At 40.1% G+C, this 27013-nt stretch overlaps 1 protein-coding gene across 1 annotated transcript; it reads left to right on the top strand.

The window, feature by feature from the left end:
- The first annotated feature begins 1768 nt into the window (after positions 1 to 1768).
- Positions 1769 to 26509, top strand: FMO1 (flavin containing dimethylaniline monoxygenase 1). Its single transcript, XM_027086463.1, is given in 8 exon segments — positions 1769 to 1903; positions 12209 to 12397; positions 15196 to 15358; positions 18608 to 18764; positions 21740 to 21934; positions 23646 to 24001; positions 24518 to 24593; positions 26167 to 26509. Coding segments are annotated over 8 exon segments (1611 nt in total). The 5' UTR covers positions 1769 to 1771.
- Positions 26510 to 27013: the final 504 nt, after the last annotated feature.

Genomic DNA, 27013 nt, shown 5'->3' with positions numbered 1-27013 from the left:
ATTCCATGATTGGCCATAATTCTAATCTTTCTGTCCATGATGATTCTTCAAATGTTTAAAGGCAAATATATACAGTACTGCATCAGGCCTTTGCAGTAAGAGTCAGTACAGATATCCTCTTTTACAAAGGAGCCCAAGGCAATTCTACCAGGATCCAAAGCATGACTTCTCGCAAAGGGAGGCTACTAGCTTTTCCCTAGTAAGATCCAGTTGCCACAGGGAAGCAAATGACTCTATAACACCTTTACATGACACCTGAAAAAAATGAACCTTTTCATTTCATTCAAGAAATATTTATGGGTGTTGAGCATCAGTTACATTATGTTCCAAGTGCAGCCCTAGACACTGGGGCCACAGCAGAGAACAAAGCAGATGAAGTCTCTATAGTCGAACTACTTCTCGTTTCCCAATCCTGAAAATCAAAAGATGTGTATCAGTTTTGTGGAGACAGCTCATCTGTGAAACAAGAAAATGCAAATGTTCAGGGAAAAAATGTCTTTGGGGTAGCTTTTGCATCTACTCTGTGACCCATGTGGTTTAAAAACTTACTAACTTGGGGAGAGAAAATTTTTCACAAAAAAATATTTGAGAACAACACCTAAAATCACATGGTATAGTGTTAAAGGTGTACATATTGACCTAAGTACTACAGGAATTAAAAGATCAGAGGTTCATGGATGGGAAAGGCAGCAGAGGAAGCCAATTTGGGGAAATGTTTTTATAGTTAACAATAGCTTCTATTTATTGAGCATTTTCTAAGTGCCAGGAGCATTGCTAAGCCAACTGTCATGTGTTGATTCACTTGATTCTCACAAAACACTGCAAGGAAACTCCTACTATTTTCTCCATTTTTATAATGCACAGAGGAGTTAAATAACTTGCCCAAGATCACAGAGAGGTAACTGACAGAACTGAGCTTTAACCTAGGGAATCTGGTCCAGAGTCTGGTGGCTTAACCAATACACTCTATTGCCTCTCAGCATTCTCACAAATTCATGTTAACTCATGGCCAGGAGCAGACAATCCTCCACGTGTGCCAATGATGACACAATGGCTTCCTAGAAGTGAATCAGGATCCGATGGAGAGAGGAGGGATGATTCTCCATGGCTACGTTTCCACCACACACCCTCTCTCTTCCACTGGTGACCAAGCACTGGCAGCAGGTAGAAGGATGGACAGCACAGCCGGAGCCCTGGCAGGATGCTAGGGGCTGGGACTGGCCCGGGCAGTGCTGCAGCAGCACCTGTGGTGGTCGTGGTGTCTTTGTTCCTCATCCCAACTCCGCTCCACCAGCTGCTGTGCGGCCTTGTGTCACAACACTACACCAATCTGAGCTTCAGCTTCATATGTTTATGAAACACCATGTTTGACAAGGTGATCATTTCCTGGTCTGCTGCTCTGTTCCACTCTACGGGGAGTGGAGGGAGGCTAGAGGTAGCAGCACAGTCCCGAATGCAAAACTTCATCCACTAAAGGATCCGATTTCAGCCACTCTGCCAAAAGCTACAGTCTTGACAACAGTCGTACTATAATTTAGAACCAGCTCCGAGTGAGGGGGTGGGAACATACCAAGCACAGGGTTAAACCGGTGACCTGAACACTTCTCTTCTCACATTCACAACACCAGAAACCAGCTACAGAGGATTCGAATGGAGCAAATCCCTTAATCTTTCAAATTCTTTTTCCTGATTTGCTAGAGCAGCCAAGGATGGGGTGGGGCTTTCACTTGTGAATAAAAGGTTCTGCTTCATTGTCCCCACGCGGGAGAGCATGGCCAAGAGAGTTGCAACTGTGGGAGCTGGGGTCAGTGGCCTGGCCTCCATCAAGCGCTGTCCGGAAGAAGGACTAGAGCCCACCTGCTTCGAGAGGAGCGACGACCTTGGGGGGCTGTGGAGATTCACCGTAAGTGGGGCTTCGACAGCTTTGTTGTGTGTCCGTTGGAAAAGGGCTGGACTGGCGCAAAAAGAGATTGAATTTCTTCCACAAGGGCTGGCGCCCATAGGCGCCAGAAACATCTGCTGAACAGGGGGACAGAAAGGGCCATTGAAAATGATTTAAAAAAAGAAGCAGGGAATAGCCTGAAATTGGGTGGGAGGTGCATCAGCCACCTTGCAAACTTCATCCGGGGCCAAGAGGAATAAAGATGCCTACGAAGGGTAGAAGAGGATGGAGTGGCTGGGACAAGCCAGGAAAACTCAGGACAAGCAGGACAGGAGCAGAACCTGGGGGTCAGAAGCAAGAGACTCAAGTGTTGGGGGCAATGGTATAAACACAGCACAGGAATTTCTGCCTCTGCCTGAAAGACTGAGCTGCTTATACATGCTTCTTTTTCCAGCTCTGCTCTATCTGAAGTAAAGCGACACAAGACTCAGTGTAGGATGAGTCCTATACTCAAGGTCTTGTTGTCCAGGCAATTCCAATCCATGTCAAGAACAATCAGAAGTGAAGGATGTGAGGAGTCTGGAGACTTTTTTGTTGCCTGAGCAAAAAAAATAATAATATTCTCAGGACTACAGTATGCATTGGAGAGGAAAAAGGGGTGAGGTAGGAGGAAAGGCAACTATAAAGACCACCCTTGACTGGCCTGGGGTCCAGAGAAACTACAGGGGCCCTGCTGGAGGCCACTGAAACCCTGTGAGCTCCACGGCTCAGCCAGGGAGTCATTGGCATCAGATCTCCCCAAACCTCCTATTTTCCCTTCTTCTCAGGAGAGCAGGAACATATCCCGTGAGCTTTAACTGTGCTAAGGAGAAAGCAGTCAGGAAGAATGAAAAGGAGCAAGGTGTCAGATATCCTGGCCTCAGAGTCCTAAGAGACTGAGAGAAAGCAACACTTAGCATTCCCTTATTATAGAAGGGTAGAACTTGGAACAGGAATAAAGTAATTATTTTCTAATTCAGTGAGCAAAGCTCCAGAGAGGCCAAGGTTCCTAGTTTAGTCCCAGCATAGACTAGCTTGGCTCACATAAAGAAGAACTGCATATCTTGAAATGTGTCCAACCACCAAATGTGACTGTCAATGCACAGAGACCTCCCCAAGGGGCCTAGGGAAAAGAGAACATCTGTTCCCATGATTCAAACCACATACATTCCGAAAGGGGAGCAGAAACCTGACACAAATGCCATAACTCTAGCCTCTCATGCCCATTGAAAACATTGCTAATCAAACACTATACCCTTCCCCTAATGAGCCTCAGACTCCTTCTTAACACAGTATTCCAGATAAGTACTACTACTCCATTGGGGTTGAGGGTTAGCTTCCAGGATAAAACTGCCAGAGTAGAGTTACTTGGTTAAAGTAATCTCAATCAAAGCAAAAAGTAAGCCCAGAGACCTTGGCATACCAGACAAAAATGCTCCTAATATAAATCACAGATACCCAATTATTAACACACACACACACAAAAACTATTAATGTAAGAATCAAGAGAAATGAGTTCTAGATACAGCTGTGCCCAACTGGCTGTGTGATTGGGCAGGTCAAACACCTATGCACAAAGAGCTGTGACGGACACAAAAATGAGAAACAGTCATCCTGCCTCAGGGAGCTGTCAGTCTGATGGGAAAAGGGCAGGATCTTGTAAGTCAGAAACGATGCTATGGGTATTTAAGTGAGGTCAGGGTTACATTCACGTGAGGGAAGCCAAGAAAGGCTTCATGGAGGAGATGGTGTGTGGTGGACTTTGAAGGATTTCAACAGGCAAATGAGATTGAGTGGGAGATGCCAGGGAGGAAACCGTAAAGAAAAAGTACTGGGCATGCTTGGAAAATAAAAAGAGCTTATTGGTGTGTGTGGTACTTGTAAGAGAAATAATGAAAGGGGAGGACAGTGGCTGAATGTTTGGGCAAGGGATTCGTACTCAATTTAGAAAGCAATGGATGATGAGCAGAGTTAAGATGTCTTTCTGTTGTTGTGTTTGTTTTGTTTGCATGATGGGAAGACCCATATATGTTTACAGGTAAAGAGAAAATATCTGGATGATAGGAAATGATTGAATATGTAAGCCCAAATTGCGACAAGATCCTGGCAAAAAAAGGAAGAAGTGGAATTGCAGGCCCAAGTGGAAGGATTTGCCTCGGAAAAGTGGAGAGGCACACTTTTCTCAGAGACAGAAGGGGAAGGAAAAAGAAAAATAGAGGCCCTTGTGAGGCATGTGATAGGACATCAAAAGGATGAGAAAGAGGGTGACCCAGCAGTAGCCTAAGTAAAATGGTACCCAGTTAACAACTTGTTTCAGTCCCCATTACCTCATCTGTAAAGTAAGAATGCAGAGTCAGTCTAAAAAATAGATAAGAGCTAAATTACTAGGTCCTGGGAGGCAGGAAAAACCATCGCCACCTTCATTCAGCAGCCCTCTCTTGACACAGCAGCCTCTTTAAGGCACCTCTGTACTGCCTTGAGATTCCTCTAAAGCCTGATTGAAAATCTCTAAACTAAGTGACCTTAAAGGGGACTCCCAGATCTAAAATGCTATGACTCTCCTGGGTCTTTCTAGAGACATCCCTTCCCCCTTCTACCCCAGCAGATACACACACACAAACACACACACATGCACGCATGCACACACACACCATGAAAGACTGTTAGAGGTGTCTTTGCAGTCAAAGCAAGTGGCTCATTCAAAACCTGCAGAATTACAGAGTCTACCGGGCAAGGGCTGTGCTTACCAGAAAATGTACAAGGGGGATCCTTAGTGCCTGTTCTGGGTGAAAGGGGCCATAATGCAAAAATAGACAGGCAAACTGCAGAAACCCAATAAAACACATACGGAGAAGGTTTCCATTTACAAATAGAGAGGTTCCCCCAACATTACAGAGATTATAAACTACTGCACTTAATTCGATACTCACATGGGCATATCTCTGGCCTCTTCCAGACCACAGTCTTAAACTGAGAGGAAGCAGACAAAGGTTGCAATGGAAAAGAAAGTCCATCCTTCATTGGGGCGGGGGAGGGGTTGGCATCGTTTAAAAAGAAAAGGGATACATTGATAAAGAACCCACCTGTGACCACCAACTCAAGTGGCAGCAGGAGGTTAGTGTGGAACATCTGTTCCACAACCAACTCTCTCAGGCTCTTGAGAGGAAAGGGAGGCTTAGAACAAACAGTAATGATATTGGCTGATTATCTCGATTGTAGAGGAATACTTGAAGAAATAAAATGTCAGGAATTGTTCTGTCACTCATAACTAATATTACTCTTAGAGAATTTTAGTATAGGAAGGAGCCTTGAGAAATAGCCTTAATGTAGAACCACACTGACATCCTCTAGAAGTAATTATACTACGCTGATAGAAACACATTCTGCTTCACCCATCACATCTCTGTAACAATAACCCTCCCTGGAATGACGTGCTTCCTTACGCGCATCGAGGTCTTTTCTTCTGCACATGTAACCTTTCACTTATTCCACATTTACTGAGCACCTACTATGCGCCTCATACACCACATATGTTTAGATTCAGTGAGGGCAATGATGAAGTGTAATACTTCACCCCCTTAAATCACTAAGGAATTCTTCATCAGCTATTTCTTCTTTAGGCACGTTAAGCCTGATTCTTACAGGGGCTGAAATGATTTGTTAATTGGGTACCATTTTACTTCTTCTTAAAAGTCTTATTTCTAAAAGTTCAGTAATCTTAGTAGGTTTCCTTTTATTCATATATTAAACAAACATTTATTGAATTCATATTATCTTGGAGGGGATACATCTGACAGGCCCCTAACCTCTTGGGGGTTCCTCAAATCTCCTCTGAGGTTTCCACAGCTCCCCTGTGCTATAGATCTGAAAACAGATCTACAGACTCTGGACAGATTGTAGACAGTCTGACTCTCCAAAGGGAGAGGAAGTGACAAAGTAAAATGTGTTCCGGCTGTTCAAAGGAGAAGAAAATAAGGAAATAATTGTTCTTAAGAATAAGAGCTGAACTTCCCTGTTGGCACAGTGGTTAAGAATCCACCTGCCAATGCAGGGGACATGGGTTCGAGCCCTGGTCCAGGAAGATCCCACATGCCACAGAGAAACAAAGTCCGTGCGCCACAACTACTAAGCCCTGCGTGCTGCAACTACTGAAGCCCACGTGCCTAGAGCCCGGGCTCCACAATAAGGGAAGCCACCACAATGAGAAGCCCGTGCACCGCGATGAAAAGTAGCCCCCACTCGCCACAACTAGAGAAAGCCTGCACACAGCAACGAAGACCCAACGCAGCCAAAAAACAAAGAACAAGAGCTGTGCATCATCAAAAAATCTAGAAACAATAAATGCTGGAGAGGGTGTGGAGAAAAGGGAACACTCTTGCACTGCTGGTGGGAATGTGAATTGGTTCAGCCACTATGGAGAACAGTATGGAGGTTCCTTAAAAAACTAAAAATAGAACTACCATATGACCCAGCAATCCCACTACTGGGCATATACCCTGAGAAAACCAAAATTCAAAAAGAGTCATGTACCAAAATATTCATTGCAGCTCTATTTACAATAGCCCAGAGATGGAAACAATCTAAGTGCCCATCATCGGATGAATGGATAAAGAAGATGTGGCACATATATACAATGGAATATTAGTCATAAAAAGAAATGAAATTGAGCTATTTGTAATGAGGTGGATAGACCTAGAGTCTGTCATACAGAGTGAAGTAAGTCAGAAAGAAAAAGACAAATACCGTATGCTAACACATATATATGGAATTTAAGAAAAAATAATGTCATGAAGAACCTAGGGGTAAAGCAGGAATAAAGACGCAGACCTACTAGAGAACGGACTTGAGGTTATGGGGAGGGGGAAGGGTGAGCTGTGACAGGGCAAGAGAGAGTCATGGACATATACACACACTAACAAACGTAGTAAGGTAGATAGCTAGTGGGAAGCAGCCGCATGGCACAGGGATATTGGCTCGGTGCTTTGTGACAGCCTGGAGGGGTGGGATAGGGAGGGTGGGAGGGAGGGAGATGCAAGAGGGAAGACATATGGGAACATATGTATATGTATAACTGATTCACTTTGTTATAAAGCAGAAACTAACACATCATTGTAAAGCAATTATACCCCAATAAAGATGTTAAAAAAAAAAAAAAAAAGAACAAGAGCTGTGAATGTCGTGCATTGGGAGAATGTCTCTATGTATCTATATAGGAGTGACTTTTATTATCATTTTATATCTATTTTTTAAATGAGAAAGGAGAAACCTCTGACCTGACAAAGGTTTCTTCCCGTTGCCTATAATCCTCTCTGGAGGACACAAAGCTTGAGAAAGTAAATTTCCACGGTAATTTTAGAAGAAGAATATTACAAATAACAGTTAACATTTTTTGAGAGCTTACCAGGCACTATTCTAAATGCATTAGAACTATCATTTCATTTTATCCTAGGGGTTATGTAGTATTGTTATTCCTATTTATAGAAGAGGGAACTGAGACAGAGAGGTTAAGAAAATTCCCAAGGTCACCCAGCTAAAAATGTAGAGCTTGAATATGAACCCAGGCTGTCTGACTCCGTGGTCTGTGCTGACAAGAACTATACTCCATGCATTTCCAGAGTCTGTGCCACAGCTCAGGAATAAGGGCAGGCAAATCCTGGACTGTCCATGGAATCCCATGAAGTATTCTAGTGAATATGACGTCTTTCCCATGGTATTGCAGGACCAAGTGGACCAGGAAGCCAGAAACCCCTCCATTCTTGCCTTTATTATTTTTCCCCTCTGTACAATCCATCTCCCTTCCCGTCTCATTCAGTTTTACCTTCAAGACAAAAATCCTTCCCCTAAGTGCCCCCATCAATTCTCAGGAAAAATGTGCTTCCACATGCAGAGTGCCACACAGAGGGTAACTGGCACACACACAGAGACAATGCCAAGAGTGCCTGCAGCCGGGGGTCCCAGCAGGGCCTGAGAATCACTGGGGCAGTTTGTTCACTGAAGCAAACACTGGAGGGGAGGGCTTAGGACCTGCAAACCCCATTCAGAAGTGGCACGGACTCGTACTCTCTGTATATATCTGAAACACTCCAGACTTTGTATTTTACCAGGAGAAACAATCAGTGGGAGGAAAGAGAGAAAGAGCAAAGTGGTGTTGGATTCCATCCTAAAGGCCAGGTTTCCATACTAAGCTACAGTTTCTCCTCAGCTGGCATCTGTGATACATTACTTCACATTAGGCTTCAGTGTTTCCTGGAAGGTTTTCTTCTTCCTGCCTTTACAATTATTTTCCAAAATTTTGCGCAGCAGAGTTGTTGTTTTTTTTCTTTTCTATTTTTGTTTGTGGGTTCATTTGTTTTAAGGTCCCCATGGTTCCCTGACTTGTCCAATTCCAATGAGTCCCTACTACTCTTTGATTTTTAAACATGCCATTATAAAATGTTTTAAATTTTTTTGAACTACTTTTATGGAAATCTTTACAAAATTATATTATGCACATCTCTACCCCCCTTTTAACAGTATGTATTCCAAATTTAGCCTTTTATTGTTGTTAACTAGAAATTGGCGATTTTAACAAAGTATTATTTACAATGTGATGCTCTCAGATGCCAGAGAAAAGTGAGGGAGCTTTGGTCATACACAAACTGACCCCAGAATGTTTATAACTGATATTTTTCTCCTTTTACTATAGTTTCTTCCCCTTCTGTTTGCTCTCAACTTCTCAATATTACAGCTCTTTAGAGCTATTCCCATTCTCTTTTTCCTATAACCCAGAGGAAACTTGATCGCTTTTAACTACACCAAACCAGCACTAAATTTAGTTCTAATACCTGGCTTCAAGTTTAAGGATGTTCTAAATCTGTGTTGTCCAATAAGGTAGCCACCAGCCACATGTAACTGTGGAATGCAGTTGATACGACTAAGGAACTGAATTTTTTATTTAATTTAGTTTTAATTCATTTTAATTTTAAAACCAATACTCAGTTCAGTTATTGGAGAATTTTTAAGTGTATTTGTTAACAATTTGGGTATGTAAATCCACTTTTTCAAGTGAAAATTTAGATTTGGATTCAGATGTGTAAAATATATACTAGATTTAGAAGACTTAATATGAGAAAAAAGTTTTAATACTTCATTAATAATTTTTATATTGATTACACATTGAAATTATAAAATTTTGGATATATTGAGTAAAATAAAATATACCATTAAAATTAATTCCATCTGTTCCTTTTTACCTTTTTTAATGTGGCTATTGGAAATTTTTAAAGAGCATGTGTGGCCTGCATCACATTCCTATTGGGCAAGACAGCTCTAAAGTCTTGTTATTCAAAGCGTGGTCCGTGACCCAGCAGCATCTGCATGGGTGCTTGTGAGAAATACAGAATCTCAGGCTCACCCAGACCTACTAAGTCAGCATCTACATGTTAATAAGATTCCCTGAGCAATTCTTAACAAGATTTAGAAGCACAAATCTAGAGAGCTGTGCTTCTCAAACTGTGGAGAAGAATCAGGTTTATTTTAATTTCCAAGAAATTATAGACAATCATATTTGTAAAATATAATAAAATGAACTATTAGAAAGGTGAAAATGAAACAGAAAAATTTCAAAACATAAATTCAAACTTCTTTGAAAGTGTGCACGAGGCAACTACTATAGAGAATCACTATTACACTTGTAACTTTTTGCTAAACAAAACCATATGTGTGAAATATCAGTTCTCCATATTAAACACCTGTAGGCACACTTTCACTACACATTGTACATATTAATACTTAAGGTTTATAATGTGATAATTAAGCTTGCTTCTTGTTTGTCATTTTATCTAATCTGGGCTGGATGGATGAGAGCACTCCTCCCAAGAGATAACATATATCTAAACTGTTTCTAAATTTTGCTTAACAACACACATAGTAGAGAAATGAGGCTCACAGAATATGAGAATGAACTGGAAGAAAAGATTTTAAAGAAACCTCAGCAAGCTCAGGATATTCATTTTTTTAACTGCTATCCAAAATGAAGCAAGTAGTGCTATATTTTTAAAATTTAACTTCAGTCCTTTATCAATAGTCAGTTCTGATCATTTATTCTGTAAAATTATAAGCGAATATCAATTATCTTTCAATGAAATAAAATAATTATAGCTTTTATGCACTTTTGGAAAACAGTTTTCAAACTAACCTTAAAATGTTACACATTGGGGACTTCCCTGGTGGCGCAGTGGTTAAGAATCCGCCTGCCAATGCAGGGGACACGGGTTCGAGCCCTGGCCCGGGAAGATCCCACATGCCACGGAGCAACTAAGCCCGTGCATCACAACTGCTGACCCTGTGCTCTAGAGCCCACGACCCACAACTACTGAGCCCATGTGCCACAACTACTGAAGCCCATGCACCTAGAGCCCATGCTCCGCAACAAGGGAAACCACCACAATGAGAAGCCCGCTCACCACAAATAGAGAAAGGCCACACACAGCAACGAAGACCCACACAGCCAAAAATAAATAAATAAATAAAATTTTTTTAATTAATTTTTAAAAAATGTCATACACTGTAATGTAGTCTTACCCGCATTACTAGTACTCAGTTCAAATCCCACACAACTCATCACGTGACTTAGACAAAACCAAGACTGATCTACGTCCCGTTCATCACGAAGGAGTCCACATGCCTGGATACTGAGCAATGTCAAATTATAGCTATAAAAGTTTCTAGATGCTTACTCTCACCTTCTGTATTTATATTGTCATAGACTGGTAGTAAAAAGATCATATTGGTCTGGCTCTGCTGACTACATCTTTGCTTCTTTTTTTTTTTTAATTTTTTTTTTTTAATTTGGTTGTGTCGGGTCTTAGTTGAGACATGCTAAGTCTTAGTTGTAGTTGTGGCATGCATGTGGGATCTAGTTCCCTGACCAGGGATCAAACAGGGGCCCCCTGCATGGGGAGCTCAGAGTCTTAACCACTGTGCCACCAGGGAAGTCCCTACATCTTTGAGTAGCACTGCTTTAGATCTTCCTACAGAATGAAAGATCAGGATTTAAATAGTCATCTTTCTCAGAAGCCATTTAGATTCCAGTTTTCTAGATTTATTCTGGATAAATGGGACTGTCAGATGTGGAGTCACAAATAAGCAAGATAAGGTGAACTCATCAGTTGATGAGATCGGTATCAATTCAAACTACAAAGGTATGTTTATAATTTTATTTTCTGTTATCACTACATATTTCATGCAGATCTAGACTCAAACCTTTTGAGGGAACAAAGTAAGTCCTCTCCATATGTGAGGTTTAAGTTCACGTTTCTACTTGTTCACACAAATAAAATAATTTTTGTTTCACAGGAAAAAAGAACTATACATATACAAGATGGTAAACAATATTAAAATACTAAGGACTTTCCCACTGAAATTAGAACAATTCTTTATGATACATCTAAAAGACAGAGGCAATGTACATACCTAAATGAATAATTAAAACTGCCCACTATTCAACCTTGTAGTAGTTGTCTGAGATGTTGCTATTTGCTAGTTACCCAAGTCAAAACTGGAGTGGGAAATTGTTTAGTGTTTTGCCATGCTCACAGTTGTCCAATCTGGAAACATTTGACCTGCTTCCTCTCCCAAACCTTAAATCCAAACAATTTCACAATCCTATGCATTCTACCTTTCTGCTACCTAACAAATCCCATCTCTCTCAGTTTCAACTGCCACTGCCTTTGCTCAGGCCCTCATTGGCAATTGCATGGATTTGTGTTTCAGGTTCTTAACTAGCCTCATTTCCTTCCTTTCCAGATCCCTCTAAGTTATCTCTTGTAGAACCAGAATTATCTTTTCAAAATTTAATATGAATCACTTCCATGAATTTCTATGAAATTCAAATTCCTTAACTTCAGATACAAAATCCTTCATAATCTGAACCCCCTTTCTCCATAATCCTTTCAACAATACCTCATGAAACCAAAGCAATCGTTCATCATCTAGATACTACTTCCTGGCTCTGGTGTATTTCCATATTCTCCTGTATTTTGCAGTGATGCTGTGTGAATCTGGACAGGTGAGTTTATCCCAGGTTTGTTAGCATGTAATAAATGAAACTGTAATTCTGATTATGATATTCATAGTGGGGTCCAATATTCATCATCTTTCAAGTAAGGATAGCAAATTCCATTAGAAAGTAGCAGGTAGCATACGTAAATTGTATGGTTCAATGTCTAAAAATTAACATCCATTTCATGTGTGTGCATGCACATGCACACATGCATACACACTCATGTGCATGCACTGTTTGTACAGGAACATGTTGAAGAAGGCAGAGCCAGCCTCTACAAGTCTGTGGTTTCCAACAGCTGCAAGGAGATGTCTTGTTACCCAGACTTTCCATTCCCAGAAGATTATCCAAACTATGTGCCAAATTCTGTATTCCTGGAATATCTCAAAATGTATGCAAACCAGTTCAACCTTCTGAAATGCATTCAATTCAAGGTAAGAAAGGCACAAAACATCAGTTAGTAGTCAGGAAGTGTTTCCTACCTATTTTCTATTCTCTCTCTGTACCCTAGGTTCTGTAGATCAGATAATGAACTGGCAAGATTGCTGACACCAGGCTGGATTCCTTTTCCCCTTTTACTTACAATCACCCTAAGTAAATCTGGAGATACTTTGTCTAAGGATTCGTATGTATAAACTTTTAGTTTGCAATGCTTACAACCAAGTATCCAAATGGACCTTAAAATTGTCAAACCAGATTTTCAGTTTGGGCCAAATGCCTACACACAGGGACATTGAGAACTTCCTGTCAGCTCCTGGGTACTCTCTTTTTACTATCCCTTTATATTAATGGATGGGTGCACTGGCCTATACACCAGAGAATGTCACTATTTGAAGGAAATCTTTTCTAGGTATCTTAGGGAACAGAAAAATCTTTGATATTTTCTCATTGGCCATACCCACCTCCCTTCCCATTTCAGAGGACAGAGACAGGAGGTAGGTAGAAGGACAAAGGCAAATAAATATAACCTCTTTCTCCTCTTTCTTTCTTCCTTTTTTCCTTCCTCTGCAAGAAACACATGAAAATCCATGTGTTTCCCTTCTATTACCCTCCCTATCAGAGATGGGGATAGTAAGGAATTCTTGGAGAATTACACAGAGAAAGTAACATGAATGGAAAGATTGACCAAAACAAGTACCATATAAGATTCACATTCACAACCTTAAAAGTACTCCTGATCAAAATGAAGTCACTATCTCGAAGAGATATCTGCACCTCCATGTTTATTACAGCATTATTTACAATGGCCAAGCCATGGAAACAACTGATGGATAAATGGATAAAGAAAATGTGATAGATGATGGATAGATAGATAGATAGGACAATGGAATATTATTCAGCCATGGTAAATAAAGAAGAAAATCCTGTCTCTTGCAAACACATGGATGAACCTTGAGGGCATTATGCTAAGTGGAATAAGTCAGACAGAGAAAGACAAATTCTGTATGATCTCACTTATATGTAGAATCAAAAAAAAACAAACAAACAAACTCATAGAAACAGAGAACAGATTGATGGCTGCCCGAAGTAGATGGGGGATGGGGAAGGGAAATGGGTGAAAGTAGTCAAAAGTAATAGACTTCCAGTTATAAGATAAATGAATTCTAGGGATGTAATATACACTATAGTAACTATAGTTAACAGTACTGTATTGTATATTTGAAAGTTGCTAAGAGAGTAGATCTTAAACGTTCTTATCACAAAAAATAAAATGATAACTATGTGGGGTGATGAATGTTAACTAAACTTATTGTGGTAATCATTTTACAATATACACATATGTCAAATCATTAGGTTGTACACTTTAAACTTATATGGTGTTATATGTCAGTTATATCTCAATAAAACTGGAGAAAAATAAAAGTACTCCAGTTGTCCAAAGAATATTTCACCCCACTTCCTTATTTTCCAAGGGACAGAATAAAAATAAAACACTACCATAGTCAATGGATATAGTCCACAAAAAATATATTTAATGCATCAGACTTTCTGAATCTGAAGCATTTCCTTTACTACCTGTTTCCCAAGCCTGTTTTAAAATAACTTTAAAAAACTAGATGTTCACCAAAGTCTTAAGAAAGTACACACAAGCAGCTGTCTGTAAGAGGTTTTGTTCTTCCTTCCTCTCTATACATTCCAAATTTTCAATGATGAACACATTATTTTCATGATAAAAATAAATTTATTTTGAAAGTTTTTTTTAATTAACTGAAAGTTTATATTTGCTAATACAAATGTAGAACCCAAGAAGCACTTCAAATATTATAAACCAGACAGTGAACCGTTAGGAGGGACTTGAGAAGTCTGTCTATTTTGAAAACTGAAGAGGAAAGCAAGGCAGCAAAGTCTCTTGGTCACTGGCTCATTTATGCTTTTAAACTTGACTTGTAAATTTCTTTTATATATTTTCTGAATCAGAATCTAGTACCCATGGATATACATGTACTCCATGAGAACAAAAATAGACCACAGTTGACCCTGGAGCAACACGGGGGTTTAGAGGCTCCAACTCTGTACAGCGGAAAATTCCCATTTCCTCCATTTCCCAGGTGCCTCTGTATCCACAGTTCCACATCCACAGATTCAACCAATTACAAATCCTGTTGTATTGTAATATTTACTATTTTTAAAAATCCAAATATAAGTGGACCTCCGCAGTTCAAACCCATATTGTTCAAGAATCAACTGTATTTGAAATTTAGACAACTCCCAACAAATTCAGCCAGAAAGTTAGCACTTTTCAGTAGTTCTCTAGATCTGGGAAAACTTCAACATCATAGTCTATAAGACCTTTCATAAACTAAGGTACTTGGGACCAAATTTATATTTTCAATTATATATTCAATATTATCCGTGTTTCTATTAAAGGAGCTGTTGTAAAGGAACTGTTGTGTATGAGAACTATACATAACAGAAAAATAATTTTTAAAACATAGAAAGACCTAAGTCATAATCTTGGTTCTATCACTCACTGTGAGAATTTGAGGAAATCACTTAAAAATTCTGGACCACACCACCTCTCTTAAATACCCCTCTACAACTCGAAGCTTAGAATACTTCCATCTGGGAAATTATGATCAATCTGATAGTCCAATTTGATTTCTAGGGTTATGCTTATTAATTATGTTTCATCTGTTCTCTAGAACACTTGAAATGTCAATTGGCACGTCAGCCAGCAGGCCCTTACTGGAACCTTGAAAACTATTAACCACGTCTATGATTCTTTTTTCAGACTAAAGTCTTCAGTGTAACAAAACGCCCAGATTTTTCTGTGACCGGCCAATGGGAGGTAGTCACTCTGCATGAAGAGAAGCAAGAGTCAGCCATCTTTGACGCTGTCATGGTCTGCACTAGTTTTCTTACTAACCCATATTTGCCACTGGACTCCTTTCCAGGTACAGGCTTTTCTGCAACTGACCTTAGTTTGTCTCATGGGAGCCATCCTTACACTGGATTGGTCTGGAAATAAATTCCTATTGATTCCTCCATTAAACAGTTAAGTTGTGAGGTAAGAGGGTTTTTTCCCTAACCAGCACTATCTGGCCAGTTTTTGGCTTTCATCTGTTTCAAACAACTTATGAGTACCAAAGAGCAGAATGAATAACTACTAAGCAGTTTTATGCTTCACTAAAGTTCAATGTCCCTCCCCAAGTGACTGGCAGCACTCAGAAAGTCTTCTAAGACTTGGGAGGCCTAGACAAGTTGTGAGCCTCAGCAGTGGTGCATTGACAAAGATGAGTGTAGAGGCCGCAGAGATCAATCAGTGAATAAAGGAAAAAGTAACTTGATTTTTGTTTGTTTCTATGAGTCATAGCAATTACCTAGATCAGAGGTTTATGGCACTGGATTAATAGTCAGTAGGGGCATGAGCCTTAAAGGCAAGTTAAGACATCTTTATGTCTCAGTTTCTTTATCTGGCTTTTGTAACATGATTCATGGTAATCTGTGTCAAATTTCAATTGGCTTACAACTCAGAGGGAATAGAAAATTCAATGGTTTGGTTTATTTCATCTGCCGTAAAGGATTCAAAAAGTTAAAACTGTAGGAAATTTTTCTCTGAATCATCTAAATATGACTTGTAGTGACCCCAAGGCTTGGTTCACAGTTAACCCACGTACCTCTGATGATCCTTTGTCTGCCCCCAGAGGTTACTCAAGTCAGGTCAAGTTAAGATAAAGCATGTCCTGAAAACTGCCATAGACTATAATCATTGAATTGGAATGCAGTTCAGTCTTCTTCCTGGTGCAGAAAACTCTTCACCGTCCCTGAGAAAGACTCAACAGCCTCTGCTTGAACACATTCAACAATGAACTCTTACCACCCGACCCTTTTCTTGCCTACAGAGAAAAATCCCTGAGCAGGCAAGGTACTCCAGACTTCCAGGAAGGAGTACCTGGTACAGGATCACTCCAAGAATCCGGAAAATTTCATGACATAGAGAGTACACTGCATTCATTCGGCACCTACAATATATTGCACAAGATGCTACGAATACAGAGGTGGATAAGACAACACATAGCCTGCATGAAAAGAATGAAAAGAGTTTTATAGGAGTCCAGTGAAGGAATCACATGTACATATGACCTGGAGTGATAGCAATACTCATTTTACAACAAACTCATGTACCTCCAATGATCCTGGATCTGTCCCCCAGATATTACTCAAGTCAGGTCAGATTAGGATAAAACATACCTTGAAAGCAATGGAGTCAATGTACTCAGTTTAAATAGGATGAGCTTGGGACCCTGGAGGTATACATTCTAGGCTATACAATTAACAAGCTATATAATCTTGGGCTTTCCACTTAACCTTTCTAAGCCTCGGTTTTCTTTCCTAGAAACTGAGGGGTTTGGATCACCTTACCCAATAGCATACATCACAAATCAAGCAAAAAGAACTCTACAGTACTTGCCGTCCTTCTCGATATCCATCTTACCAGCCACTACCAATTGCTCACTTAAAATCCGTGGCTAAATTATTGTTAAGGAGCCTTTGAGCACTAAAATTTCATGACTTTAGACTTGAAATGGAGTCCTCCAAATCTCACCATCTCCCTCTCTGCCCCACAGCAGACTTGCTTGGTCTGTACATACTCCCTAGGGTAGTTGTTAACCATTACAAAAATTAAATTCATTGAAGTTATTCAAAAGTACATGTCATGAGTTCTGGAGGCAATTCCATAAAAGGTGTTCCCAAATGTCTTAGTAAAAATAATAGGTATTACAGCTGGAATAAATATATAACTTCCCAAGGTAACTAATTTTATTAATTCAGATATCATATACATTCAGCTGTGTTTACTAACACAACCACTTCACCTAATAAAAGTTCTTGCTCTCTTCTCCTGTAATATAAGTGGAGAAAGTATTAGCCTGGTAGAAGACTCAGCCACAGAGTCTCATTTTTGTCCATTTGTGGTCCAAAACAGCCTGATCCAGTGAGGATCTAAGATAATCTAACATTCAGGAATAATTCTATTATTCTCATTAAACTTGTCCGGCTCTCCCTTCCTGGCAGTTCTTAGATCCAGATTGGGTCCCTGTGCTGAGTTAATATTTAAACTTGGTTGCGTCATTGTTAGATTCTAAATGATCTAGATTGTGGTTGGGTTATAACTGAGATTCATGTTAGATTTCTAATGATTTAAGATGAAGTAAAGAGCTACTGGGCCTTGGTGAGGCTATGTGCACAGCATCCATACTCATCCCCTGAGAATCTAGATGTCTTATCACATTTTCTTAAAAAAAAAAAAAAAAAAAAGTTTCTTTGTACAAGACGTATTACTTTTGATTGTGTTACACAACCTTGAGTATTTTCCAAAACTCGCCAAACACCTGATGTTTCAATGAGATTTGGCGTCAACTGTTTGAGATATCTAACTGGAACAGCAGCTCTAATCCCAGTGTAACTAACAGAATCCCTTTTTCTCTGAGCCAACTCTGGCTGACTCAGCAAACCCAGCCTCAGTTACTGTCAGTCACCAAGATGAACCCACAGGGATCTTTTCGAATAGGGACCATATTTTTATTTATTTCCCATGTCATCTAGCACAGTGACAGGTATCCAAGAAAGCTTGCTGAATAGAGTGGAAGCACTGACTCATAGTTCCCTTTAACTTCTCTGCTCTTGCTCCTTGCTTGTGAAAAGTTCTATATAGATCAAATATTAGTAAACAGAATATTTCTGTCCCATTGATTTCTGTCAAACTTTGAAAGGTAATGACTTCTTACACTTTAGCTTAATAAGTCTTTATGCCATGATTTTTTTTTTTAATTAGAGAAAGGTTTATTGCAGGGCAAAGCAAGGATAATGGGTGGCTTATGCTCCAAAACCTTGAACTCCACAATGGTTTGGGGGGGAAACTTTTTATAGTGCCATGATATTTTAACTTAGTAATCATCTAGTAAGTAAAACTAGAGGCCTATCTAGTGAGATGGAGTAAGTACTTCCATTAAATAAATAATCACCCATTAATTTCTGTACCTTGTATAATTATGTATTCATGTTTCAGATTTTCTTAAAATTGAGTATGCTATGAGAACAACCTAAATCATCTGTCAAAAGGATGTTATTAACTGAATAACATGTATGTTTCATTCACTAGTCTTACAAATTTTCTATTTGACTTCTTTTTTTTTCTATAGGTATAAATACTGTTAAAGGCCAGTATTTTCATAGCTGAGAGTATAAACATCCAGATATATTTAGAGACAAGAGAGTTCTTGTGATTGGAATGGGGAATTCTGGCACAGACATTGCTATGGAGGCCAGCCACGTGGCAAAGAAGGTATCATTCTTGATGTTACCTAATGAGGAGCTTTATCTTAAGACACATGCCTCAGGCAAACAGTATTTGACACCATGATAACTGATGAAAGGAAAAAAAATTCCTAAAACACACACACATACACTAAACAGATTTTTTTTAGGTATTTTTTTCTTGAATGTTCATAAATGTTATTGTGAATTCCAGGTGTCATTTTTCTTCCAAATACAACTTCTCTGACTTCCTATTTTTGTCATTTTCCCAGTCAAAAAGAGCTACAGGGGACATCTGTTTCTTACTCAGTCCCATAGGTCAGAAAATTCTGGCAATTTTTCTTGCTAAGATCTCCCATTTGCTCCTTCCTTTCCTTATTGATTGCCACCACCCTCATCAGGTCCATACCACCTCCCACTGAGTCTATTGCGTTGTCCTCCTAATAATAATTATGGAAATAGTCAATATTTATTGGGCTTGCTTACTCTGTGCCAAAAATGGCACTAAATGCTTCACTGCATTACCTCAACCAATTATCAAAACAAGCCACAAAGTAGGTACTAGTATCCTTGACTACAGATGAAGAAACTGAGACTGAGAGAAGTTAAATAACCCGCCTAAAGGCATACCACCAGCAGGTGGTAGAGCCAGTCCTCAAATCCCAGTCTCTTCCATTCAAAGCCCCAGCTCCTAATTCTACCCTGAGTCCCTGCACTCCTACCCCAGTCCATCCCCCCACACACGACAATCCATCCAGACCCCCAAGCACCAACAGGCAAATCCTCTGAAAAGACTGTTCTCATTATGACACGCATGTTAAAAAAAACTAACTCCCCCTTACCTAAAAAAATAAAAATTACAATTTGCAGATGTATCAGCCCTGCATTATAGGGGTCTCCATGATCTGGCCCAAATCTTCCATTTTAACTTTATCCCACACTATTTTCCCACATGATCATCAACTGCACGCTGACAGGTCTACTCTGTGCCCCTTCCAGTTCCCAAGTCTCTAATTTCCTCTTTGTTCACACCATACCCCTCCCTTCTGCAGTGCCCTTTTCTCTTTTATTACAATTTAATTTACATTCCCTGATACCTCAACCCAAGACAAAATGATCTCTCGCTAGTATGAATTTATGTAATAATTGTAATTTACACTCCTCGGTCGGCACTTTTAATTCTTAGTATTGCTAATTACCTTTTATGGTATGTATTTTCTTTCCAACTATGCTATAAACTCATTGAGAGCCATTCAGCCAACAAATCAATATTAGCTGTTGAATTCCGCTATACCGAATGTTATGCCAGGCATGGGGGATACACTGGAAAACAGAACAATCAAACAAGATTCCCTCTATCACAGAGCATATACTCATGGGGAAAACAGATGTCAAATAAATAAATATAAATCATTAGATCAATAATTGCAAGAGTAGAAATAGCTCTGAAGAAAAAGAATTGGGAGTGTGTTCCCTTCTGGAATTTTCAAAAAGGAACTCGATTGATTGATTGACTAATTGATTGACTTGGAAAGACAGCAATTTGGTGGAGTTATCCTAAAGGAAGGGAAAGGAGGTTCTGAAGCAAAAATTAACACAGGCCTATCCATGATGACCACCACATGTGGGTAACATATTACTATTTCTATTTCTCTAACCACTGGAAATTTCTTCAATCTGAAAACATGCTTCGGCACACATCATTTTTATATCGACAAAGAAACTCCCCTTGCTTCAGGATATAATTCATATCTACCGAAATGCCATATCCGATTCTGCATCATGACAAAGAGAGGCAGGTGCAAATATGTCTAATGTCAGAATCACTGATGTGCTCATAGCTCTTGCCACCATACTGCTCCATCATGTTATAAGGTCAAACAGATATATAATAAAAACACTAACACTGGGGCTTCCCTAGTGGCGCAGTGGTTGAGAGTCCGCCTGCCGATGCAGGGGACACGGGTTCGTGCCCCGGTCCGGGAAGATCCCACATGCCACGGAGCGGCTAGGCCTGTGAGCCATGGCCGCTGAGCCTGCGCGTCCGGAGCCTGTGCTCTGCAACGGGAGTAGGCCACAACAGTGAGAGGCCCGCGTACCACCAAAAAAAAAAAAAAAAAAACCCACTAACACTGCAGCTGTGGTCACCCCACAGCTGTGGATGCCCCAGCTTGTTGGGAGAAAACCCACGTATTAAATCAGTTGTTTTGTATCTGCAAAGCAATAGATTTTTGACTAATTTTTTTTTATTTTTAAACAGTTATACAGACAACTCCTTATTGTATAGGTACCAGAACAACTGTTAGCTTAGTGAACTCAGTCAGCAGGTAAACTCCAGTAGCCAGATAATCTGTCAAAAGAACAAAAACAAACAAACAAACCCACCAAAACTAGTTGTATTACTGAATTTTACTGTAAGTTCTAACAATGGTTTGTGTCAAAACCCTTTGCAGACAACTTTCAATTGCATCCATGCCCTGTTCTCGTTTACAATTATTAGCATACAAAGTTGTTATCACCTGTTCACTGTCTTCTCACATGAGATTCTAAGCTCACTACAGCCAGCCTCAATACATAATTCACCATGGTGTCTAGCACTGAGCCTGACAGATAAAAAGTGCTCAATAATATGTTCTAAGGCATTTGAATACTCTAGATATTCAAACCATTATCTCAAAAGAATAACTTTAAAGTGGGGGTTAGAGGAGCAAAAAGTGTCTTGTCAGGGATGTATTTTGAGGGTGGCCGACTTTTTGGTGCCTTTCAATTCACAAATCTTCTCGAATCTCTGACAGAGCCAGCCCTGTTCACTGTGTCAAACTGGGTGACCTGTTTGATTGCTTCCAGGTGTTCCTCAGCACCAGGGACCAGTCAGCCAGCCCTCCCTCCTCCTTCCCTTCTTCTCATTCTGGGACTCTCCCCTCCATTAGGCAGGAGGTGCCAGTCTTGGGAGAAGTTACCTCTGTGGGATCGTGAATGACCAAGAAGGATGATGGGATATGCTTACCATTTACTAGAGTTACCGAACACCCCTGGGCGTGAGTGATCAGCCAGGTCTTTGACTCAGGCTACCCATGGGACATGGTGCTCGTGATGCGATTTCAGACCATGTTCAGAAATTCTCTCCCAACTCCAGTTGTGAATTGGTTGATAGCAAGAAGGATGAAGAGCTGGTTCAATCGTGAAAATTATGGCTTAATACCAGAAGACAGGTAAATATGGAGTGTCTGCTGAGAGCTATTAGGGAGAAAGGGGCCTCGATCTTTCCAGTGGCATATCCAAACCAGGCAATAATGTGACAACATGACTGAAGGTGAAGGAAAATTTCATACAAATTACTTAATCATAATAGCTAACTGTTTTTGACTGCTTGGTAAGTGAAATTATGTAATACATAATTGTCAACAGCCCTTTAAAGTAAGTAGTATAATCTCCCTTTCGTGGTGGGTGTGCTAAGGCTTAGGGAAGTTCAGTCACTTGCCGGAGCTCATCTAGTACTAAGTGGGCTCTGTGACCTTGGCAAGTTACATAAACCTCAGCGGCAGCAATCAAAAGGGAACAATTTGTCTATGACTCTTCTGACAAAAGCAACACACTTGCCTGTGTCACTGTGTTGGAAAAATTGAATCCTTCCCCATGCCTCTCTAAGGGCAGTGCCTTCTTGTCAAGATGACCTTGGTTTCAGTCTTGTCCTTTCAGTTACAACCCATGACTTATCCCATTAACAAGAACCAACGGTTTTACTTTCTCATTCATTGCGTCTGTACAATGACATTCCATTACCAGGGTGGCACCACAGCCTGGAGATCCTGTCTGATCTTCCTCCAGATTCCACTCTGCACCAGCAGGGATCAGGTGGTACCCAAGCCACAAGTGATATGCAGGCAGCCCCCTTCCTACTACATGTACTTCATTCCTCTGGTTCTCTTCATCCTTCTCTCGTATACCTTGCTCTCTCCCTGCATTTTTTCCTTCCTTTTTTATTCCTACCCTCTTCTATTTCTTAACTCCAGGCCTCTTAGGGGTTTAACTCTTTTCACCAGAGCTTTTTCTACCATAAGTTTTAGAATGACAGCCTGAATGGCAGCTATAAAGAATTTTATTTAATCCCATAAACCCTAGAATATATAAAAGGAGGCTGAGGAATTGTAATCTCTTCTCTCTCAGATTTAGCTAATCCTTTATCATTTCCAAAGTTCTTAAATATATACTATTTCATATGTTCTTCGTCCTACCCAATGAACTAAGGATGGCAAATGTTAGTGTCCCTATCTTACAGTTGCATAAAAGAAAGCCTACAGGGACCCAATGACTTTCCCAAGCTCTAAGTATAAACATTTGGACACAAGGCCACCCTTACTACCTCCTGCTCCAAAGCTCCTTCCATTTTATCATATTGTCTCTTTCTGTGCATTCACCATAAGCCAAAAATGGCTCGGCTTACTTAAAATCATCTTGCTAAGTGTTTGTTTTGTGATTCCAAAGGCGTAGGCAGAAAAAGATAATTCTGCCCTTATTCCTTTTAAACACATGCATGTTTCCCTTGTATAGTTGCTTCCTAGGAGGAGAGAATTTCCGGCAGTTCTCAGCAGATATAGAAGTCCCCAGTCTCCCTTGTGGTCCGTCAGCATTCAGCTCTCTCTAAAGTGACAGTGATAGCTGAATGCTGAAATTCAACAAGAGAAGCAGGAGCTAGAGAAAGCTCTGGTCGCTTTCTCCTCAGGCTTCTAAACTCTAGTAAATGGTAAGCATATCCCATCATACTTCTTGGTCATTCATGATCCCACAGAGGTAACTTCTCCCAAGACTGGCACCTCCTGCCTAATGGAGGGGTGAGTCCCAGAATGAGAAGAAGGGAAGGAGGAGAGAGGGCTGGCTGACTGGTCCCTGGCAGGTCCCTTCCCCATCCGTGTTTATGTCTAGGACACAACTAAGAGAGTCTGTGCTAAGTAATGAGCTCCCAGGCCGTATCATCACTGGGAAAGTGCTCATCAAGCCAAGCGTAAAGGAGGTGAAGGAAAACTCTGTTGTATTTAACAACACCCCAAAGGAAAAGCCCATTGATATCATTGTCTTTGCCACTGGATACACCTTTGCTTTCCCCTTCCTCCATGAGACTGTGGTGAAAGTTGAAGATGGCCAAGCATCACTGTACAAGTACATCTTCCCTGCACATCTGCAAAAGCCAACCCTGGCTGTTATTGGCCTCATCAAACCCTTGGGCTCCATGATAACCACAGGGGAAATGCAAGCTTGATGGGCTGTTCAGGTCCTGAAAGGCAAGTGCATGAGCAATAGCAGGACGTATATGTTCAGTTTGCCATATTATTTTGGATACTGGAAATTTCGAGGCCTTCCCCAGGTTCTATCTAAAACAACGCAAAGTCATCTATTGTTCACCAAATTACACTATCACAGTGAATTTGTGTCGTGACCAGCACAAAAGATAAATCATGGATCAAAAAATATCAGCTGTGTCTACCTGTTATTTTGCCTGAATCAACTGGTTCAATTAAAACTTAAAAGTTCAATCAATTGAATGACAAAATCCAGTCAAGCCAGTTGTGAGGGTCTGTCACATCAAATGAGTAGTGAGATGTTCTGACACTTATCTCTTCAGCTGATGGCTTTATCACCACAGCCATCCACTTAGGCTGCTAGTATTTCTGCCAGAAGAACAGATGACTAGCTGGGTACTAAAAATAAAATATGATCCGTGGTAAAGTATCTTTACCTGCTAAGTAACCACTGAAACCTAAAGTTAAATTGCACTTTTTACTTGTTTTGCTTTACAGGTGTTAATAAATTACCACCATCAAGTGTCATGATAGAGGAAGTTAATGCAGGAAAAAAAAAAAGGCCAGTGGGTAAGTTAAGTACTATGCATTCTTTTTGAATCATAACTAAAACTGGTAAAGCAATAGCAAAGAAAGGTGAGAGTTACATTGGAGAAAAGAGAAGCACCTGAGATTTAGAGAAGAAAAAAAAAAAAAAAAACTAGGCCTGTTTAAGGAGAGAGAAGAGAAAGGGAAATTGAGGTTTTAATGTCCCAGACTATCACTTTAGACCACGGTCATCTAGCACCACATGGAGTTTAGATTCTAAACCAAAATATAATTAATCCTCATCTACCAGATACTATTCTATACCTTTATCCATAATCAGCAGGCAACCTGTTGTGTTTATCCGCTCTGACACCAGAAAGTTCTGCTCATTCATTCATTTCAAAAAATCTGTGTTCAGCTCTATTGTTTTTATTCAGATGACTACTCTAGTGCAGGAGTCAAAATAGGGCTATAGGCCAAATCTACCGACCATCTATTTTTCTCGTTTACAATTTTAAATCATTGGAAAGAAGATTTTTTGATATGTGGAAATTATATGAAATTCAAATCACGGTGACATAAGTAAAGTATTATTAGAACACAGCCACACTCATTAATTTACAAACTGTCTAAGGTTGCTTTCGCATTACAACAGCAGAGTTGAATAGTTGAGGTAGAGACCCTAATATGGCCCTCAAAGCCTTAAGTATTTAGCATCTAGAACCTTTTGCATAATAAGCTTGTTGACACCTTCTCTAGAGGAGAGGTCTCCACTTGTGCTCTGCTCTTTGGCTACCACCAAGGGCCAGGGATAATGGAAGGGAGATGGCCAGCGAAGAGGGAGACTTGCCCCTTCCCGACTCCTAATCCTAAAACATCTCTGGTTTTATCTGTTTTACCGTTTATCTGTTTCAGACTTTGATATAAATTTTCACTTAAAAAAAAAAAGCGTCTCTGCGGCAGAATAAAAAAGTTTTAAAATCACTGCATTTAAGAAACATCACTTTTCTCATTCATAGGTATTTCCAAATTTCAGTGTTGTTCTACCCTTGTCAAAGTGCTAAATACCAAAAGCACTTTAGGGGTCTCTTCTTCATCCTCAACCTGGGATACGACCTGATATCCATTATGGAATTCCAGTATAACATAAATCATTAATTAGAACTATGTGATGTAAAAGCTTCTGTCACATAGGTCAGTCAATGATATTAGGGATTAATACCAGCATTACAGGGAATTCCACCCTATGATTTTTGTGGGTTCTCACATTATACAAATCAAGCAATAATTGAGTTCTAGAAAGATTTAGGAATAGTAAAATCATATAAAATCTTTTTTTCTAGAAATTGCTAATCATTTGACAACAGAACTAAAGTAATATGAGATCCATTATCAGCATTTGGAGCACCATATGTACAGAGTATATTTTCAAGGAATCCACCTTGTATTTAAATAATACTGTAAGACCGTTAGACAGCTATGGGCATGGAGGGAAGAATATAGAAGCCAGTCCAAATTTTGTACCATCATTGTTTACTTCTGGCACTTTTACTTGCTCTAAGGTTATCATTATTTAATCTTTTTGTCTTCCCCTTTATCCCAATCTTCCTTTTATAAAGGTTTGGCTTGTGTTACTGCAAAGCTTTACAATCCCATTATATCCCATGCATAGATGAACTCCTGACCTATATTGATGCAAAGCCCAACCTGTTCTCTCTGCTCCTGACAGATCCACGCCTGGCTTTGACCATCTTCTTCGGCCCATGCACACCATACCAGTTCCGTTTGACCCGCCCAGGGAAATGGGAAGGAGCCAGAAATGCTATCATGACCCTGTGGGACCAAACATTCCAGGTCACAAAAACTAGAGTTGTACAAGAATCCCCTTCTCCCTTTGCAAGCTTACTTAAACTCTTCAGCTTTCTAGCTTTGCTTGTGGCCATTTTCCTGATTTTCCTATAAATAAAAGATTACCTAAATGGATTGTCAAATGCACAGCGTAGATGGACAGTGCTTTGGTTCCCCCATTGCAACAGCATTGCCTTCACAGCTATAAACCATATCTGAGTAGTGAAGGCCACCCCCTGCCCTTCCCTGGCTGGCTGGAGGGCCACCGCTGGTATTCCTGAGTGTCTCCCAACTCCACCTGCTTCTAATGCTAGAGGAAGACAACCAAGGTTTCTGTGCATTTGAAGGCTGCTGGAAGGTTCAAGTTTCATTTTAGAAGACAGAGTTGTCCCAGACAGCACTCTGAGCATTTAGACCTCTTTTCTAGTTTCACAGATCTCAACTAAAACTCCCTATTTCACAAAAGATTTGGTTGTACTAAAATGGTGCTCTTATGAGATCAGCTGATTAAAAATAAAAAGAAAGAAACAGCCTAGAATTATTTCAAGTGGTCTTTTATTCTCTTTTTAAGAATTGGGGGGAAGAGAGAAGGGGATAAGGAGCCTATTAATAAGGGCC

This window comes from Aethalodelphis obliquidens, unplaced genomic scaffold, assembly GCF_003676395.1.
Source record: "Aethalodelphis obliquidens isolate GAN/ISIS:26980383/991018 unplaced genomic scaffold, ASM367639v1 scaffold55, whole genome shotgun sequence".
Lineage (NCBI taxonomy): Eukaryota > Metazoa > Chordata > Mammalia > Artiodactyla > Delphinidae > Aethalodelphis > Aethalodelphis obliquidens.
The sequence above is the reverse complement of the archived record's forward strand: the minus strand, read 5'-3'. Positions and strand labels throughout refer to the sequence as shown.